Source organism: Chanodichthys erythropterus, chromosome 22, assembly GCF_024489055.1.
Source record: "Chanodichthys erythropterus isolate Z2021 chromosome 22, ASM2448905v1, whole genome shotgun sequence".
In the NCBI taxonomy this organism is placed as follows: domain Eukaryota; kingdom Metazoa; phylum Chordata; class Actinopteri; order Cypriniformes; family Xenocyprididae; genus Chanodichthys; species Chanodichthys erythropterus.
This window is the reverse complement of record NC_090242.1, coordinates 3,685,581-3,706,436: the sequence shown is the minus strand read 5'-3', so window position 1 is coordinate 3,706,436 and position 20,856 is coordinate 3,685,581. Positions and strand designations below refer to the sequence as shown.

At 34.0% G+C, this 20,856-nt stretch overlaps 1 protein-coding gene across 2 annotated transcripts in view; it reads left to right on the top strand.

Annotated features, from left to right (window-relative positions):
* map4k6 (mitogen-activated protein kinase kinase kinase kinase 6) overlaps nt 1–20,856 on the top strand; it is a 46,272-nt gene that overhangs the window by 1,845 nt on the left and 23,571 nt on the right. The window contains exons 1-16 of one of the 2 annotated variants that reach the window (XM_067376990.1): nt 255–275; nt 577–634; nt 5,288–5,378; nt 5,459–5,523; nt 5,885–5,940; nt 6,451–6,498; nt 6,653–6,695; nt 6,799–6,871; nt 9,212–9,343; nt 12,817–12,879; nt 12,963–13,044; nt 13,148–13,258; nt 14,830–14,905; nt 19,190–19,248; nt 19,613–19,659; nt 19,901–19,939. In XM_067376990.1, the coding sequence (XP_067233091.1) occupies nt 5,323–5,378; nt 5,459–5,523; nt 5,885–5,940; nt 6,451–6,498; nt 6,653–6,695; nt 6,799–6,871; nt 9,212–9,343; nt 12,817–12,879; nt 12,963–13,044; nt 13,148–13,258; nt 14,830–14,905; nt 19,190–19,248; nt 19,613–19,659; nt 19,901–19,939 (950 nt within the window). In that variant the 5' untranslated portion in view covers nt 255–275; nt 577–634; nt 5,288–5,322. Of the gene's footprint in view, nt 1–254; nt 276–576; nt 635–5,287; nt 5,379–5,458; nt 5,524–5,884; nt 5,941–6,450; nt 6,499–6,652; nt 6,696–6,798; nt 6,872–9,211; nt 9,344–12,816; nt 12,880–12,962; nt 13,045–13,147; nt 13,259–14,829; nt 14,906–19,189; nt 19,249–19,612; nt 19,660–19,900; nt 19,940–20,856 lie in introns of those variants that run through there. The other variant, XM_067376989.1, reaches the window with a different exon arrangement.

The following is a 20,856-nucleotide window of genomic DNA, read 5'->3' as shown; positions in this document are numbered from 1 at the left end:
ATGGCCTTGATAACGGAGAAAGTCACTTTACAGGATGTGATTTAGTTCAGCAGGAAAGAAAACAGGAAATGAGCACTGCTACTTTTTTTCATCTCTACTTCACCTTTCCAGTGTCTGCTGATCCACTATTGGCTGCTGGTTACCGTGGTTACAGGCAGACAGCTTCATTTTTCTGTCCTGCGTAGACCACACTGGCACATAATGTGCTTTACAAAACGTATGATGATTTTCAGTGGTGGTAGATGTTTTGACTTGCTGTTGTCGCATTTTTTAAGGTGATGTAGTGAATGAGACGATCATATTTTTTTTTAATGTTAATATATTATAAGGCCTTAAAAAGGTAGAACTGAAACCCAGGCAGATGTCAAAGAGGTAGCATGTATTTGTGATTGTATCAAAATACTTAATGATCTTAATGATCCAGTAACAACCGCAAAAACAATGTAGGAACTTGAAAGTGACACAACAGTTTGACTGATGCAAAGGTTTGATGTCAACATGCATTGCTTATTTGTAGAAGCACAATGAAATGAAACTCATCTGCATAAAGCTAACTTTGTTTCTCTGTCCTTATAGGCCCGTAGCATTAAGACTTCAGTCATCGCAGCCATTAAAGTGGTCAAACTGGACCCTGGTAGGTCATAAACAATTTTTTAATAAAATCTCATTTGCATTGTATTGATATAGTGATGCATATTATGGTTTGGCCTTTTCAGTAGATATGGTTAATATTGAGTCGTCTAATGTAAACAAATGTTAAGAAATTAGTGAAATTATATACATTCTAGGCAATATTTTTTTCAAAATTTGTTCAAATGTTTTAAAATGGGAAAATTACCTTTTGCTAAACCTGTCTTTAAACTCATTACTTCTTTTGCAACTGTTGACATTTGCTTTTTTTCCTCTAATATAAGTCTACGGGATTCCTATGGAAGCTTGTTTCCACCATGGATTAAAAAAAAATATTACAACTTTTTATCTCACAATTATGACTTTTTCTCACAATTGTGAGTTTATATCTCTGACTTTTCTGCTTGTAGTTGCGAGTTTATATTTCGCAATTCTGGCTTTTTTTCTTGTAGTTGCCAGTTTATATCTCGCATTTCTGACCTTTTTTCTCATAGTTGCGAGTTAATATCTCGCAAATGTGACTTTTTTTCTCGTAGTTGCGAGTTTATATTTCGCAAATCTGGCTTTTTTCCTTGTAGTTGCGAGTTTATATCTCGCAATTCTGACTTTTCTTCTTGTAGTTGTGAGTTTATATCTCGCAATTCTGACTTTTTTCTCATAGTTGCGAGTTTATATTTTGCAAATCTGACTTTTTTTCTTGCATTTGCAAGTTTATATTTCGCAATTCTGGCTTTTTTCTCGTAGTTGTGAGTTTATATCTCGCAAATGTGACTTTTTTCTCGTAGTTGTGAGTTTATATATCGCATTTCTGACCTTATTTCTCGTAGTTGCGAGTTTATATCTCGCAAATGTGACTTTTTTCTCGTATTTGCAAGTTTATATTTCGCAAATCAGGCTTTTTTTCTCATAGTTGCGAGTTTATATTTTGCAAATCTGGCTTTTTTCTCGTAGTTGAGAGTTTATATCTCGCAATTCTGATTTTTGTCATAGTTGCAAGTTTATATTTCGCAATTCTTTTTCTTGTAGTTGCAAGTTTATATAATCACAATTCTGACCTTTTTTCTCATAGTTGCAAGTTTATATCTCACAATTCTGACTTTTTTCTCATAGTTGAGAGTTTATATCCCAAAATTCTGACCTTTTTTCTTGTAGTTGCGAGTTTATATCTTGCATTTCTGACCATTTTTCTTGTAGTCGCAAGTTTATATCTCGCATTTCTGACCTTTTTTCTCATAGTTGCGAGTTTATATCTTGCAAATGTGACTTTTTTTCTCATAGTTGCAAGTTTATATTTCGCAAATCTGGCTTTTTTCCTTGTAGTTGCGAGTTTATATCTCGCAATTCCGACTTTTCTTCTTGGAGTTTTGAGTTTATATCTCGCAATCCTGACTTTTTTCTCATAGCTGAGAGTTTTTATTTTGCAAATCTGACTTTTTTCCTTGTAGTTGCGAGTTTATATTACGCAATTCTGGCTTTTTTCTCGTAGTTGTGAGTTTATATATCGCATTTCTGACCTTATTTCTCATAGTTGCGAGTTTATATCTCGCAAATGTGACTTTTTTCTCGTAGTTGCAAGTTTATATTTCACAAATCAGGCTTTTTTTCTCATAGTTGCGAGTTTATATTTTGCAAATCTGGCTTTTTTCTCGTAGTTGAGAGTTTATATCTCGCAATTCTGACTTTTGTCATAGTTGCAAGTTTATATTTCGCAATTCTGTCTTTTTCTTGTAGTTGCAAGTTTATATAATCACAATTCTGACCTTTTTTCTCGTAGTTGCAAGTTTATTTCTCACAATTCTGACTTTTTTCTCATAGTTGAGAGTTTATATCCCAAAATTCTGACCTTTTTTCTTGTAGTTGCGAGTTTATATCTCGCATTTCTGACCTTTTTTCTCATAGTTGAGAGTTTATATCCCAAAATTCTGACCTTTTTTCTCGTAGTTGCAAGTTTATATCTCACAATTCTGACTTTTTTCTCATAGTTGAGAGTTTATATCCCAAAATTCTGACCTTTTTTCTTGTAGTTGCGAGTTTATATCTTGCATTTCTGACCATTTTTCTTGTAGTTGCGAGTTTATATCTCGCATTTCTGACCTTTTTTCTCATAGTTGCAAGTTTATATCTTGCAAATGTGACTTTTTTTCTCATAGTTACAAGTTTATATTTCGCAAATCTGGCTTTTTTCCTTGTAGTTGCGAGTTTATATCTCGCAATTCTGACTTTTCTTCTTGTAGTTTTGAGTTTATATCTCGCAATTCTGACTTTTTTCTCATAGTTGCGAGTTTATAATTTGCAAATCAGACTTTTTCCTTGTAGTTGCGAGTTTATATTTCGCAATTCTGGCTTTTTTCTCGTAGTTGTGAGTTTATATATCGCATTTCTGACTATTTTCTCATAGTTGCGAGTCTATATCTCGCATTTCTGACCTTTTTTCTCATAGTTGCGAGTTTATATCTCGTAAATATGACTTTTTCCTTGTAGTTGCGAGTTTATATCTCGCAATTCTTACTTTTCTTCTTGTAGTTGTGAGTTTATATCTCGCAATTCTGACTTTTTTCTCATAGTTGCGAGTTTATATTTTGCAAATCTGACTTTTTTTTGTTGTTGCGAGTTTATATTTCGCAATTCTGGCTTTTTTCTTGTAGTTGTGAGTTTATATATTGCATTTCTGACCTTATTTCTCGTAGTTGCGAGTTTATATCTCGCAAATGTGACTTTTTTCTCATAGTTGTGAGTTTATATATTGCATTTCTGACCTTATTTCTCGTAGTTGCGAGTTTATATCTCGCAAATGTGACTTTTTTCTCATAGTTGCGAGTTTATATATCGCATTTCTGACCTTATTTCTCGTAGTTGCGAGTTTATATCTCGCAAATGTGACTTTTTTCTCGTAGTTGCGAGTTTATATTTTGCAATTCTTGCTTTTTTCTCGTAGTTGCGAGTTTATATTTTGCAATTCTGGCTTTTTTCTCGTAGTTGCGAGTTTATATATCGCATTTCTGACCTTATTTCTCGTAGTTGCGAGTTTATATCTCGCAAATGTGACTTTTTTCGCGTAGTTGCGAGTTTATATTTTGCAATTCTGGCTTTTTTCTTGTAGTTGCGAGTTTATATTTTGCAATTTTGCCTTTTTTCTCGTAGTTGCGAGTTTATATATCGCATTTCTGACCTTATTTCTCGTAGTTGCGAGTTTATATCTCGCAAATGTGACTTTTTTCTCGTAGTTGCAAGTTTATATTTCGCAAATCAGGCTTTTTTTCTCATAGTTGTGAGTTTATATTTTGCAAATCTGACTTTTTTTTGTTGCGAGTTTATATTTCGCAATTCTGGCTTTTTTCTTGTAGTTGTGAGTTTATATATTGCATTTCTGACCTTATTTCTCGTAGTTGCAAGTTTATATCTCGCAAATGTGACTTTTTTCTCATAGTTGCGAGTTTATATATCGCATTTCTGACCTTATTTCTCGTAGTTGCGAGTTTATATCTCGCAAATGTGACTTTTTTCTCGTAGTTGCGAGTTTATATTTTGCAATTCTTGCTTTTTTCTCGTAGTTGCGAGTTTATATTTTGCAATTCTGGCTTTTTTCTCGTAGTTGCGAGTTTATATATCGCATTTCTGACCTTATTTCTCGTAGTTGCGAGTTTATATCTCGCAAATGTGACTTTTTTCTCGTAGTTGCGAGTTTATATTTTGCAATTCTGGCTTTTTTCTTGTAGTTGCGAGTTTATATTTTGCAATTTTGCCTTTTTTCTCGTAGTTGCGAGTTTATATATCGCATTTCTGACCTTATTTCTCGTAGTTGCGAGTTTATATCTCGCAAATGTGACTTTTTTCTCGTAGTTGCAAGTTTATATTTCGCAAATCAGGCTTTTTTTCTCATAGTTGTGAGTTTATATTTTGCAAATCTGGCTTTTTTTCTTGTAGTTGTGAGTTTATATCTCACAATATGTGTTTTGCTTGTAGTTGCAAGTTTATATCTCACAATTCTGACTTTTTTTCTTGTAGTTGCGAGTTTATATCTCGAAATTATGACTGCAAGTTTATATCTCACAATTTGGACTTTATAACTCACAATTGGGAGATCTTGCAGATTTGCGAGATGAAAACTCACAATTGCAAGGAAAAAAGTCAGAATTGTGAGATAAAAAGGTCACAATTACTTTTTTTTTCAGTGGCGGAAACAAGCTTCCATAAATTTCTGTATGTTTAAATAGTTTTAAACTATCCACTACAGCAGGGATTGACTTTTTTGTCAGTCGAGTGTGTAGCCGTGTAAATGAACGGTTACATGATTTTTAGTGTCATCCAACACTGATTATCTCAACATTGATTCTTTGTGGTTTTTTGTTTTTGAGCTTCCAAACTAAAGATATCTGCCTCAACACATTGACACATATTCAGATTTTTAAACTGAACAGGATTAGAAAAGCCAGCAGCTGCAACTTTTACTATCTCAATATATCTTTAGAGATCTATGTTTTATGGTTGTAAATTAATTTTGTAATGATCTGCAGCATCTGAATTTCAGCTCAATCTATTAATCCCGGTAAATCCTGCTGTTGTTTTGTTTTGTTTTTGAGGCAGAATGTTGATAGCATGATATCAAAGCAGAATCAAACAAGATTACAGACAAGTCCTCTGTTTCTTTTTCTGTCAGGTGATGATATTTCAAGCATTCAACATGAGATAACCATGATGAAGGATTGCACTCACAAAAATATTGTCGCCTATTTCGGCAGCTACCTCAGGTTAGTCCCGCAGGAAACTAATACTGCAGTTTGCAGAAAACTAAAGTAAAAATAACAAGGAACTTCTTCATATTCCACAGAAATAACAAGTTATGGATCTGCATGGAATTCTGTGGAGGAGGATCATTGCAGGACATTTACCATGGTACAATCCAAAGATTGACATATAACTATTGTAATAAATAATGTGATACATGAATGCATATAATTCCAGTTACTGTGCATACAGGACATTATTAGCAGCACTGCAAATAGTTTGATAATCGATTAATCATTTCATGATTTTTATTTAATTATTTATTTATTTTGCTTAAACGATAAAACGATAAAAAGCTGAAGTTGTAACGTTTAATGGTTTCAAAACCAAGATGTGTTATATGTTGTTTCCATATTTATAGGGTCATGCAGTTTACAGTGGTTTCTGTTGTTATTTATATTGCCTGAAAGAGGATTAATGCTCATATGGTATTTTGTCAGTCTGAATAAGGTCATTGTGTTTCCCCCAGTCACTGGTCCTTTGAAAGAGAGACAGATAGCTTATGTGAGCAGAGAGACACTTCAGGTGAGCATGCATTCAAGTTTTTCATCACTTAAGGTTCATGGCACAATAGGAAGGGATTTTAATCTTATATACAGTATACACTCAATTTTTAACCCAACGTTTGGATTTGTCCATATTTGACACACATTTGGATTGAAACATCCCAGCAATTTTTAGAGTGTATGTTTTTTAATTAATCTAAAAGGTTTTTGTCTCGGCATTAGGTTGTTTGTTGTTGTCTTTCCTTAAAGGGATAGTTCACCAAAAAATAAAAAATTATACCATGATTTTCTCACCCTCAAGCCATCCTTCTTTCAGATATATTAAAAATATCCTGGCTCTTCCAAGCTTTATAATGGTAGTGAATGGGGGACGCGATTTTAAAACTTTATAATCTAAAATAACTAGCTTCCATGAAAAACGTCCATATGTTAATTACAAATCAGGGTTTGTAAAAATGTTAAAAATGAAACTAGTGTGTAAAGCTCATTTATTCCATATATTTCACAACTGTTTTCTATTTGTTTACAGGGACTACATCATCTCCATCATGCGGGAAAAATGCATAGAGACATCAAAGTAATTTTACAAATCAATAAGATATACATTAGTAAAGTTCATTACCTGTACAGTATATGAGTGAGCCTCTCTATAGCACAATAGTGCATGTGAGATGATAGCTTGGGTCTGATAGCGTTGATGTGCTCATTGTGTCATTCTATATTGCCCACAGGGTGCCAACATTCTTTTGACAGAGCGAGGAGATGTCAAACTAGGTCAGTCAGGGTTTACCCCTGTCTCAGACACACACATGCATATATTAACTAATACTATATAAATCTCTTAAATGTGGCCTTTTGTCTCCCCTCTGTCTGTCAGCGGATTTTGGAGTGGCAGCTGAGATCAACGCATCTGTTGCTAAGAGAAAGTCCTTCATTGGGACGCCGTACTGGTGAGTCACCAAGATATGCTACTTCTGTAAAAACTTCTTTTACACTACCGGTCAAAAGATGACACTGTATTTATTTCAATACAAATACAGTAAAAACGGTAATATTGTGAAATTTTACTGTTTAGTAATATAAAAGTGCAGTATGTGATTTCTGAGAATTGTTGTTGAACACTGCTGATATTTGAAATCAACCCAAACCAACACACCCCTCCCTTCATTGCTCCTCCCCCAAAATGCACAAACATGCAGTACAAGAGTGGATGTCTCTATCTTAGCAGAAGGGAAGCAAAATAAAGCTTACGGTACACAAATATTTACAAGCAAGAGTTTGTTGTTAGTCACCAGCAGCACACACACAACCTCACTGTCATTTTGAAATGTAGTTTATTCCTGTGATTAATTTATATTCATTACTCCAGTCTTCATTGTCAAATGATCCTTCAGAAATCATTCTAATATGCTGATTTGCTCAAGAAACTTTGGTTGCACTTTATTTTACAGTATGTGCACTTACATGTATTTACCTGTGTAATAACAAACTACATGGATTTAGGGTTAGGTTCAGGGACAGGTTTAGTACCTAGTTATTACACAGTTATTGTAATTACTATAATAAGTTCATAGTATGAACAGGACTGTAAAATAAAAGCTACCAAAACATGTCTTATTACTCTGCTTAAAGGGTTAGTTCATCCAAAAATGAAAATTCTGTCATTAATTACTCACCCTCATGTCTTTCTACACCCGTAAGACCTTCATTCATCTTTGGAACACAAATTAAGATATTTTTGATGAAATCCAATGGCTCAGTGAGGACTCCTTTGACAGCAAGACGATTAAAACTTTCAGATGTTATATACTTTTTTTTATATTATAAAGCGACGAGAATACACTTTGTGCGCCAAAAACAATATCTAGTGATGGGCAATTTCAAAACACTGCTTCATGAAGCTTTGAAGCTTCAAAGTTTGGAGCGCCAAAGTCACGTGATTTCAGAAAACGAGGCTTCGTTACGTAATAAGTGTTTCGGAATTTCAATGGTTCACCACTGGGGGGCGTGACTTTGACAGTTTGATTTGCGATCCAAACCACTGATTCGAAACTAAAGATTCGTAAAGCTTCGAAACTTCATGAAGCAGTGTTTTGAAATCGCCCATCACTAGATATTGTTGAAAAGTCATAATTTTTTTTTTGCCGCACAAAAGTATTCGCGTCGCTTCATAATACTGGTTGAACCACTGTAATGACATGAACTATAAATATGTCTTTAAATATGTCTTTAGTAGCTTTGAAATTGTTAATTGTTTTGCTGGCAATAGAGGCATCACTGAGCCATCAGATTTTATCAAAAATATCTTAATTTGTGTTTTGAAGATGAACAAAGGTCTTATGGGTGTGGAACGACATGAGGGTGAGTAATAAATGACAGAATTATCATTTTTGGGTGAACTAACCCTTTAATATTTTTCTGTAAACTGTGATACTTTTACGTACTGCTCCGAGACTTTGGTTGGAGATCTAAATGCAGCTTTATTGGAACAATCCAGAATCATAATCCATATAAGAGGCACAAGGTCAAACACATGGGCAAACAATCCAAATGAGCACAACCGGGCAAAAAACACAGGCAACGGGGTAATCCAGAAAACAGGCAGAGAATCAAAAAAGACACTGGAAACCTGGATAATGCTCAGAAATGCAGTGTAACAACATACAAGACTTCACAATGAATTACTGAAAACATAGGGCTTATAAACATAGACATAAACAATTAAATGACACACAGGTGGATGCAATCACATTATAATGAGTCCAGGCAAAGTTTTATGGGAATTGTAGTTCATGAAATGACAATGGACATAGGCATTATGGCTGGCAGGCATGACAGGTATTTTATTTTTAGCATTCTTTTTTAACATTACAAAAGTCTGTACTACCACTTTTGGTCAATTTAATGCATCCTTGCTGAAAAAAAAAAAAGACCTTACTGACCCCAAACTTTGGAACCGTAGTGTTTATAAAAATTAAACTAATTATACAGAATATAAAATGCATATTGATTTTTTTATAGTGGTGTTATTCTATTAATTATAATAAAATTGTTTGTGAAAAAGTATGCAAAATATTTTAAATAGTAGTGTACATTTTTGTCAAATTAATTTAAATTTAATTCAGAGAGTAGAGTCCATTTTTAATCTCGGATTTATATATGTACAGTATATTTAATTGAATTAATATGATCACCTAATGAGTCATGTTAAAAATCCCATCTGCTATTTCTTCGGGTTCATTTGTTATTTGCTTCTTTCACATATTATCACTTTAATGACTTTCTGTCAGGATGGCTCCAGAGGTTGCGGCAGTGGAAAGGAAAGGTGGTTATAACCAGCTGTGTGATATCTGGGCAGTGGGAATCACAGCTATTGAACTAGCAGAGCTGCAGCCACCTATGTTTGACCTACACCCTATGAGGTTTGAACACACACACACACACACACACACATGTAGACCCTTTAAATATTCAAACCTTTTAACATCCTGTGGTATTTAGTACATACCCAATTTTAAATGTGCGATTTCTCAGTTCAACTTCAACTCAGTTCACACAGTTTAAGCCAGCCAAACCTTTGACCCAAACATGAAAACTTGCTATTAAAAAAACAAACAAAAACAAAAAAAACAGCAACAACAAAAACAAAAACAGCCACCATTAATGTTAAATGTTTTGTTAGTTTCACCTGCTGCCTCAAAGAGTGATGTTAACTTGTCTAGCAAACAAAAAGATGCAGCTTTTCAAACCTAATCTCACAGGAAAATGTAACTACTTTACGAGGTGACGATTTTGCATGAAGTCGTATGATGTGAATTGTTGCAAAAAGTATGATTTTTACTAGGAATGCACCGATACCACACTGTAAAACCTGATAAGTTCAGAATACTCAATTTTTGTAGACATAAATTACCTCAAAAAATGTAAGTAAAGTAACTCAAATTTTTTAAGTAAACAATAATTATAAATAACAATTAAGTGAAACTGAAAAGCGTAAATTTGTTTTTATTTAATGTTTAAGTGCACTGTACTTAAAACTATTGTTGACCATACAAATTTTTTCTCATTTTTCAATTATTTTGATGCAGTTGTTGTAAAACCCGATAAGTTCAGAATACTCAAACTATTCAAGTAAGCAACTCAAAGATTATTTAAAAAAAAAAAGTATTTTGTACTACACAAACTCGCTAATTACAATTCATTTAGATTTAATATTTATGGTTAAGTATTAGTTAGCAACAACACACCAGCATGCGCTAATATAACCATCTAAGAGATTATTATATACTTGCATGAATTTAATCAACATGCGTATATATAGCCTTGAAGTTTCACAGCCCATTCTCAACCTAACCACAGGCACTACTTTTCATCACGATGGTAACCCTACAAAACTTCACAGAAACCCTACAAAACATCACAGAAACACCTTTTAAATACCAAAATAACAGAACATTAAACAATAACACAACTCCTCCTATATTAATCTTGTGCAAAAACACACAAATAACTCTCAATTTCAACATTCTCAAGTTCCCGCATGCTGGGAACTTGAAATCTGCTGCAACTGAGTTTAATTTTGAATAGATTCTTTTGATAGCGTCGGTTAGAGCAACGACGTGACATGGATGACATAACCTTATGTTGCTCAGTAAACTTAAAGGTGCCCTAGAATTAAAAATTGAATTTATCTTGGCATAGTTAAATAACAAGAGTTCAGTACATGGAAAAGACATACAGTGAGTCTCAAACTCCATTGTTTCCTCCTTCTTATGTAAATCTTATTTGTTTAAAAGACCTCAGAAGAACAGGTGAATCTCAACATAACACCGACTGTTACATAACAGTCGGGATCATTAATATGTATGACCCCAATAATGCATATGCCAGCCCATGATCGAGGCATTACACAAGGGCAGCCTTGCTTTAGCCACAGAGCACTAACAAACTCATTCAGAATCAAATGTAAACATCCAAATAAATACTGTACTTACGTGATTAGACTTTGTAAAGATTTATTTTGAGGGTTATATTATCTGTGTGAACTTTATGCTGTTTAAGGCAGGTGCGAGCTCTGTGGGCAGGGGGCGTGAGGAATTAAAGGGGCCGCAGCATGAATCGGTGCATAGTTAATGATGCCCCAAAATAGGCAGTTAGAAAAATTAATTAAAAAACATCTATGGGGTATTTTGAGCTGAAACTTTACAGACACATTCAGGGGACACCTTAGACTTATATTACATCTTGTAAAAAAATGTTCGATGGCACCTTTAAAAATAATAATTTATAAAGGTTTACTCAAAAATGTTGAGCTATACAAAAATAAAACTAAACTCCTAGTTCAGAAATTGTAATTGTTTTAAGTTAAGAATACTTTTTGTGCGCCAAAAAAACAAAATAACAACTTTATTTAACAATATCTAGTGATGGGCGATTTCAAAACACTGCTTCATGACTTTACAAATCTTTTGTTTCGAATCAGCACGTAACTGCCAAAGTCACATGATTTCAGTAAACGAGGCTGTGTTACGTCATAAGTGTTTTGAAATTTCAATGGTTCACCACTGGGGGGCGTGACTTTAGCAGTTTGATACACGCTCCAAACCTCTGATTTAAAACAAAAGATTCGTAAAGCTTTGAAGCTTCATGAAGCAGTGTTTTGAAATCGCCCATCACTAGATATTGTTGAATAAAGTTGTTATTTTGTTTTTTTGCCGCACAAAAAGTATTCTCGTCTGTTAAATCATTGATGCAACTTAAAACAAACACAATTTCTGAACTTTTTGCACACAAAAAGTATTCTCGTCACTTCATAACATTAATGTTGAACCATTGTAGTCACATGGAATGTTTTAAATACGTCTTTAGTAGCTTTCTGGCCATTGAAAGTGTTAATTGTCCTGCTGGCAATGCAGGCCTCACTGAGCCATCCGATTTGATCAAAAATATCTTAATTTGTGTTCCGAAGATGAACAAAGGTCTTATGGGTGTGGAACAGCATGAGTGAGTAATAAATGACAGAATTTTCATTTTTGGGTGAACTAACCCTTTAAGTGAACATAAACAGTTGAGAAAGAGTGTGTAACAGTATATTGGATACGTGCAGCTTTTAAAGTGACAGCAGCCTAAAAAATCTACTGCTATCTTTGTCCTTAATGTTCATCTAACAGCAAAAGACAAAAAGAAAATCACCCACTGCTCTTGACTGAATAACTTTTGTAACTTTGATAAGGATTCATCTAGATTTATACAGAGAAGACTATGCATGTTATTTTACATTTGATTACTTTTTTCAATTTCTGTACCTGAAAATTGTGATGTTTCACTGTCTGGTATATAAAAATTTGGACCGGGCCAATAGAAAAAAATCCTTAGCATTGAGTCCTCCTGAAGCAGCTCTAAATATACAGTGTGCTAAATGAAAGATAAAATATGATAGAGCAGTGAAAGTAACAGAAGCTTCTATAACACATTTTAACAGGCATAATTAGGTGTGGGAAATATCTATTTGCTAAACAAATTAAGCCAACTAATTTGATTCATATTCTTTTGGTTTCTCCACCCAATATTTAAAAAAAAAAAAAAAATTACAAATGCAATGGATATACATGTATAACTACTCTGAATTAAAGTATCATATCGGACTCATTCTGGAAAAAGTGGTATCGGTGCATCCTTAATTTTTAGAAAAAAGTAATCATGAAGGTCCTCCAAGGAGGCATAAGCAGATCTTACGAAAATTTAAAATAAGATACAAATTCACATGAATTAGCCACGAATTTGCCATGAGATTGTGTTGAACTAGACTTTGACCTTTAGGTTGAAAGGTCAAAATGAGATTTGGTGGTAGGGTTGGCTGTGAAGACTAGCAACGATTTTGTTATTTTGCCCTCAGAGCTTTGATGCTGATGTCCAAGAGCAGTTTTCAGCCTCCCAAACTGAAGGACAAGAACAAATGGTATTTTCATAAAAATTATCATCTCATCTTTGCATTTATTCAGTTTGCAAAATCAATGAAAGCAAGTTCATTTGCAATATTAGGTCCACCGAATTTCACAATTTCATCAAAATGGCACTCACGAAGAACCCCCGGAAAAGGCCGACAGCAGAAAAACTCCTACAGGTACTTGTTAACCAAATCTATGTCGAAATATCTTCTTTGTTTTAGGATCTCCTGATACTGGCTTTATTAGTTAGAATGACCTTTTTTTCCCCTTTGTTTTCAGCATGCTTTTGTCACTCAGCTCCTGACACGTAACCTGGTTATAGAGCTGCTGGACACAGTTAATAACCCTGACCTTCAACAGACACACACTATGGATGAGAGCGACCTGGAGGTGAATGGAAACATTCCATAGTTTGTTTCAGAACACTTTAGATTAAAGCTGAAGTGTGCATTGTTTTCTCCCATCCCAGTTCAGTGTGAGAGAAATGTGGCTCTGCCGTGCTTATCAAGCTGTGTTTGTTTGAACAGTCCAACATCATATTTGGAAAACATGTTGGAAACAGGGTCAGTGACATAATGCTCATTTGTTTGTCAGGATCTATTAATTAATAAAAAAAAAACATAAAAAAAACATCAATTATACATTAAATCATACATTAAATGACATAAATGCGCCCCGTTTATGATTTTTTTTTTTTTTTTTTTTTACATTTCAGAAGTCAGAAATGTCAGGTCAAAAAAAAAAAACATGCAAAAGGATGACATAAAAAAAATAAAGAATGAACCCATTTTGTAAAAATATTATTAATATTTTAAAAGCTGCTAAGTTTAGTTCAGGTTGTAATTTTTGATGTGGTGCAACCTCCAAAAAATATTGTGATGTTAAAATAATTATTATTATTAAATATGAAATAACCAAATAAATGTATAATAATAATTTCTACAGTAGGGTTATTATTGTTAACTGAAACTAAAACCATAAACATTTTCATTACCTGAAATAAAATTATATATATATATATATATATATATATATATATATATATATATATATATATATATATATATATACATATATATATATAAAAAAAATAATTATTACAAAAAGTTAGGCATCATTTCAGATTTTCATTTAGTTTAAATTTAAGTACTACTGTAGAATAGAATAGAATAGAATAGAATAGAATAGAATAGAATAGAATAGAATAGAATAGAAATAGAAAGTCTTTATTGTCATTATACTCACATACAATGAAATTACGAAGTGCTTCCCTTGGTGCCGGAAAAATTTTAAAACAAACACCAACAATATTACATACGACACAAATATTAAACATATAATACAAAAATAAACAATTGTGTAGTAAATTTAAAATTTGTTACATATATTACAAAAAACACCCTGCAAAATAACCTAAACTAAAACTAAATCTTTCTAAAAAACAATAAACATTTAAAAGTCTATTATAAAAATGACACAACAACATTACTAAAACTTAAATTAAAATGAAAACCAAATATAAAAATAATCCCTAATTTAAAATATTAACAAAATTATAATAGTATATCAGTGATGTAGGGGATGGGTTCAGGATATAATATTGTTATTACATTTTACTTTACAAGTAATTTCAAGTCATTAAATTAAAATTTAAATAAAAATGTTATAAAGGTTTTCAAAACCTTATGAAACCAAAATGAACACAATGTGTCAATGTGTCATTGACCCAGGAATAATTATTTTTGCAGTCCCATTTGGTGCCACAAATGGTACAAAAAAAGCACACTTCACCTTTAACACAAAAGTGGTACATAGACAGTAACATGGCTTTAAAATGACATGTGACAGATATGACTTTTAGCATTACTTTCTGTACGGGGCTTGTTTACTGTAAGGTACAAGGTCTTTATGTGGTTATATAGCTTATGTCAGTGTTTGTGTGTCTGTGTGTGTGTTTACAGACTTGCAGTGTCCTACCTGATAAGATTCATTCTCTAGCCAAACTTCCTGTTCAGAGAACTCTGTCTGAGGAGCAATGTGAGTCCTGTTCATACTCTAATACACTGTAAAACAACAAGTTTTTAGTTCATATGTTAATATGTTATTGCATCCAAATGCACATTGCAGATAGATCATTTTTAGATTCACATTTCTTCAAAAAAAAAAACAAACAAACACATTTTGAGAATCTAAAAAAGAGGCCTTCACTTTGATTCAATAGTTGATCTTTGGGGTTATATCATACACTCTAAAAAATGCTGGGCTAAAAACAACCCAAGTTGGGTTAAAAATGGACAAACCCAGCGATTGGGTTGTTTTGACCCAGCTGTTGGGTTGAATCTTTAACCCAACCTGCTGGGTAGTTTTATTTAACTCAACTGATGTTTAAAAATCACTTTATTGATCACTTAAAATTAACCCAAAATAGGTTGGAAAATAACATTTATTAATATGTTTAATTAATAATAATTAAATAATAAACATTTATTAAATTGCTTATTAATAAATGTTCATCTTTTGATTATTATTGTTGCCTCTAGTAATTATGTGTCTGATTTGCGCTCATTTTAAGCCAGCCATATAATCATTTTTAAACAATAGTTGAGTTAAATAAAACTACCCAGCACATTGGGCAAACATTTAACCCGACCGCTGGGTCAAAACAACCCAATCACTGGGTTTGTCCATATTTAACCCAACTTGGGTTGTTTTTAACCCAGCATTTTTTAGAGTGTATGTTTAAATAATTAATATAATTTAATTTATCTCATTTGTACCTGAGGTCTACTTATAATATCAAAGTTTCTCACACTAAAAATGTCTTTTATTTTTTCATGAGCATTTTCTGTCCTCTCACTTACCCTTAGAATTAAAGGCATAGTTCACCCAAGAATGAAATTTGAGTCATTTATTCACCCTCATGTCATTGTCTCAGTGTTTTTTGTCCCTACAATGGAAGTCAATGGGCTCCATTGTTGTTTGGTTCCCAACATTCTTTAAAATATCTTTTGTGTTCCACTGAAAGGTTTGGATTGACGTGAGGGTAGAGACTAAATGATGAAAGAATTTTCATGTTTGGATAAACCTTCCCTTTAACTCTTTCCCCGCCACAGCCAGCGTTTTTGAAAAAAGTTGCCAGCCACCATTAGCATTTTTGATCATTTTCACAAAATTTTTATGGCCCCTGAAATAATTTGTTGTATGAATATCTGAATACGCAATACATCAAAGGAAAGAACAGAGCCTCTGTTGTATTCTAGCTTCAAGCATTCGTTTTTTATCAACAATTAAAGGTAGGTTAGTTTCATAAAAAGGCAACATTTTGAGCAAAAAGCTGAGAAAATCAAACACAAATTTTTATCAAAGATTACATCTGGGTCATATTAGTATGATGATCAAAGCATAGATGCAGTAGATTGATTCCATCAACACCCCCAAAGCTTCACAGTCCTATACCACTTCCTGGATAGACTTTTCACTCTGTAACATTAGGCACTTTTCATTTATATGCCGTTTATTGTTTATGATCACATTATTTTTCATATAAATCTTCCTCGTCTGTGTTTTGATCTGAAGATTCTGTACTCTTTCAAGAGATGTGTAATAGCACCCCTGAATATATAACAGTGAAAACGTGGAAATCTGGAAAATTTAAAGGGTTAAAAAAAATGTCATTAATTACTCACCCTTATGACGTTCCAACCTGTAAGACTTTCGTCCATCTTCAATAAACAAATGAAGATATTTTTAATGAAATCTACGAGATTTCTGTCTCTCCATTGACAGTCTGCACAACTACCACTTTGTCGCTTCAAAAAGTTCATAAAGAGATTGTTAAACGAATCCATATGAATGGAGCGGTTTAGTCCAAATTTAATGAAGAGACACGATCACTTTATATGATGAAAAGATTGAATTCACATTTAAACATTGATCAGTGAACATAAACTGAAGCTCAGCAGCACTTGCTTAACACACGAACGAACCTCATTGGTTCTCGCACATCAAACATGCTGATGTGTAGGGCTGCACAACGATTAATCGCAATTAATCGTTTGCAAAATAAAAGTCTGTGTTTACGTAATATATGTGTGTGTTCTGTGTATAATAATTATGTATACATAAATACATGCACATACATGTATAAATAAATATACATATTTATAGGGCTGAGCGATATATCGAATGCTTTTGTCACGCGCATTTTGTCAGTAAAGCCGGTTCCCTGATTACCGCTAAATCACCATCACCTGCTTTCAAATGGAGCGGCATTTAATAGACAGAGCCGTAGTTCACTGACAAGCCACGCAATATCGCGTTCGATATCGACGGCGATTCATATGCGATATGAACGCGATATTGCGTGGCTTATCAGTGAAATACGGCTCTGTCTATTAAATGCCATTCCAATTGAAAGCAGATGATGGCGATTTAGCGGTAATCAGGGAACCGGCTTTACTGACAAAATGCGCGTGACAAAAGCATTCGATATATCGCCCAGCCCTACATATTTATATATATTTTAGATTACATATAAATATAAATATTTTATATATAAATATTTTTTTTTTCTTATATATATATATATACATGTATGTGCATGTATTTATATATACATAATTAATATACACAGAACACACATATATTACGTAACACAGACTTTTATTTTGCAAACGATTAATCGCAATTAATCGTTGTGCAGCCCTACTGATGTGTAGCTGTCGAAATTTTCATTAAAATATCTTCATTTGTCTATCGAAAATGAACAAAAGTCTTACAGGTTTGGAACGACTTGAGAGTGAGTAATTAATGACAGAATTTTCATTTTTGGGCAAAATGGCTCGATAGCGCCACCTACAAAATTTAAATTAGGCGGCCTTCATGCTATGTTTCACTTACAAGTATGAAATTTGGTAGACAGATGTAACAGTCCAATACTTACAAAAAAGCCTCTGGGTGCAAAATCTGAAAACCCAACAGGAAGTGAGATATTTTGAATTTTCTCTGCAAAATTTTAGTAGTTTTTGCCATTTCCAGATGTACTTTAACAAACTCCTCCTAGAGATTTTATCAGATTAACATTATATTTGGTCAGTCTAATCTTTGTGACGTTAAATTGCGAAGATCTAGAGGGGCGTGTCTGTGGCGGCCTGACAAAATTAGATGTTTCGCCATGAAACAGAAAGCTATTGTAAGTCAGGCATACAACCTGCTCCAAACTTCACATGTTTAATAAAAGTCCTTCTCTGAAGACATCTACATGCAAATATTCAGTTAGTCATACTGCCACCTGTTGGCAACAGGAAATGGCATGCTTTACACTATAATTCACTCCCAGAAACACATTTGAATATGCCATGAAGTACCAAACATGCAACACTTGGCTAAGTGCTAATGTATGTGGTTAACGCCACAAAACAGGAAGTTGTTGTATCTCAAGCATACAATGCCCAATCTGCCTCAAACTTCACATGTTAGATAAGTTCCCTGGCCTGAAGACATCTACACACTAGTTATAGTCATAGCGCCACCAGCTGGTAGCAGGAAGTGTGGCAAATACAAATGACTGACGTAGTCCTCCTATATTTATATACTTAAATGCATATTGCCCACCGTGCTCTGTTTTCCTAAAACCACCATGTGGCGGAGCACAGGTACGAGGGCGCTGCTTGCAGCTTTAATTGGTACTGTGTCTTTAAGAATCCCACCCACTTCACATGTGAAATGATTAACAGCACTCGCAAATACACAAAACCCAACCACATTATGTCATTTTTTGGAGCTTATTTTCAGTTGTTGGTCTTTTTGGAAACTTTTTCTTTAAATTATCCCTATAATTTCAAGTTACATATGCTTTTGAAAAATGATGTTTGCAGAGACTCTCCACCAGTGTAATGACACACAACTGTTGAACAATATGACCGTTGCGACCTCACCTCACAAGTAGTAACTGGCTAATCAGGGGTGACTAAGAATGTGACATTAGTCAGTGAAAGTCATTGTTGTGGTTTGGTAGATTACAGCAAGCCATGGCCACAAGCCAAGGTTAACTGGACAACAGCAGCTATTGTAATTGAATTGCCACTCTAGAGCTATGAAAGGACACATTGTGTGTGCGTGTGTGCCTTTAGGTTTATGTCTGTTTGCATAAATGCATGAGTGCGCATCCAAATCTGCATGTTAGAAAGTCATCCAGACAATACTGTAGAAAGTGGTGCATTATACTCCTACCACACGGTTATATGTGAAAGGGGAAATGTGTTGCAGTTGAATTCAGTGATTCAGTTTTGGCTCAAGACCATCGCTTTTTCTGTTTTCTAGTTGATCATGTGAAGTTTGGGCCACCCATGAGAAAGGAGACGGATCCCTGTCCTGATCTGGTGAGATTAAACAATTGAATGAAATTGAAATGACTTTGTCCAATGTATCCAAGTAATGTTAACTGTATTTAAAGGGATAGTTCACCTAAAAATCAGTCATCATTATGTAGTTAGTTTCCCAACCTGTATGACGGGAACACAAAAGGAGAAGTTTAGAATAATGTACTCTGTCGCTCATTTCCATACAATAACAAAATGGACACAAAAACACCAAACTTGAAAACATTTGTGTGACATGGAAGAAAGAACTGACTGGAGGGTGTGTAAATGATGACAGATTTTCATTTTTGGATTAACTGTCTCTTTAAAAAAGGCTTCACTCATCACTTACTGAATTATTGATTGGTTTCCTGTTCTTCATTAGGGGGCGTGTGATGACTGGAGCTCTATCAACTCGGACAAGGACTCACCGTTGGTTATATATATATATATATATATATTTCACTCTTGCTAGTCTAAAGTAATGGTGATGACAGTAGTGAATGTTGAAAACATTGATTGGCTGAGGGGTTTGACATCCGCCAATCACTGATAAAAGTCTAATGTGATGAATATATTGTTAAATTTAGTTGTTTAGAAGCACTAATAACACTATCTTTCTCAGAATTATGAGTTATAAGCATTGCATTGTTTTTTTTATTTTGTTTTGCAGGAGTTTGTTAGAATGTGTGGAAGAGGCCTTGATGGAAAGGTGACTTTTCTACTTCTTTTTTTTCCGCAATTAACTGCAATTGCAGGTTTCAAACAGAGATGGCGACAAAGAGGCAAAACTTACGGAGTGCAGCTTTAAGATACTTTCTTTCAAAACAAGCAATACCCAGGACTATAACCATCATGCCCCACAGTCTGAGAATTGTGCTGAACATGTAGTGCTGAAACCCTATAGTAATTGTTAAAATTTCCAAGGATCAGCATTCTCCCCTAAAAGTAATCGGGAAGACCTGGAAATTCGTAGAGACTTGAAAATTTTAGGGCTGGTAGTCACACTGTTTACAACATCACCAAGGCTCACTTAATTGGCCTGACGGGGGCACTACAGCGGTGAAAAACCGCTAGGAGTCGGCTCAAGTGTCTTATATCGTTGGAATCCTTGGCTCAAGGTGTAGAGAATGCATGTCTCAGATTCAACCATCACTCTGGTGAAATTTTCGGTATTTTCTTACCTAATTTGCAAACTTCACGAAATTGGGTGTGCACATGCGTCACATGATTCTAGAAGAAATCGGCCACTAGGTGGCGCTAACGAGTTTAACGCTTCTGTAATCATATGGTGTTTCACACATATACACACTATTAATATCATTTGTTAGATCTCCTCATGCTGAACAGCTTCATGAAGAACCACTGCTGTCAATCAAATCGTTAATTAAATATTCGCAATTATGTAAAAAAAAAAAAAACTACTTTTGTAAACTAGTCCTAGGTTTTTCACCCGATCGAACCAAACCAGTGCAGAAAGACTCTCTGGAGTCTCTAGATCAAAAACTATGAAAAAAGTTGAACTTTAGACTTTAGAGTCATTTAGAAAATGGGCATGGCAAAATATGCTCAAAAGCCTATAAATCCTAAACAAAAACTCAAAACTTCACGAAATTAGCTGAGTATGTG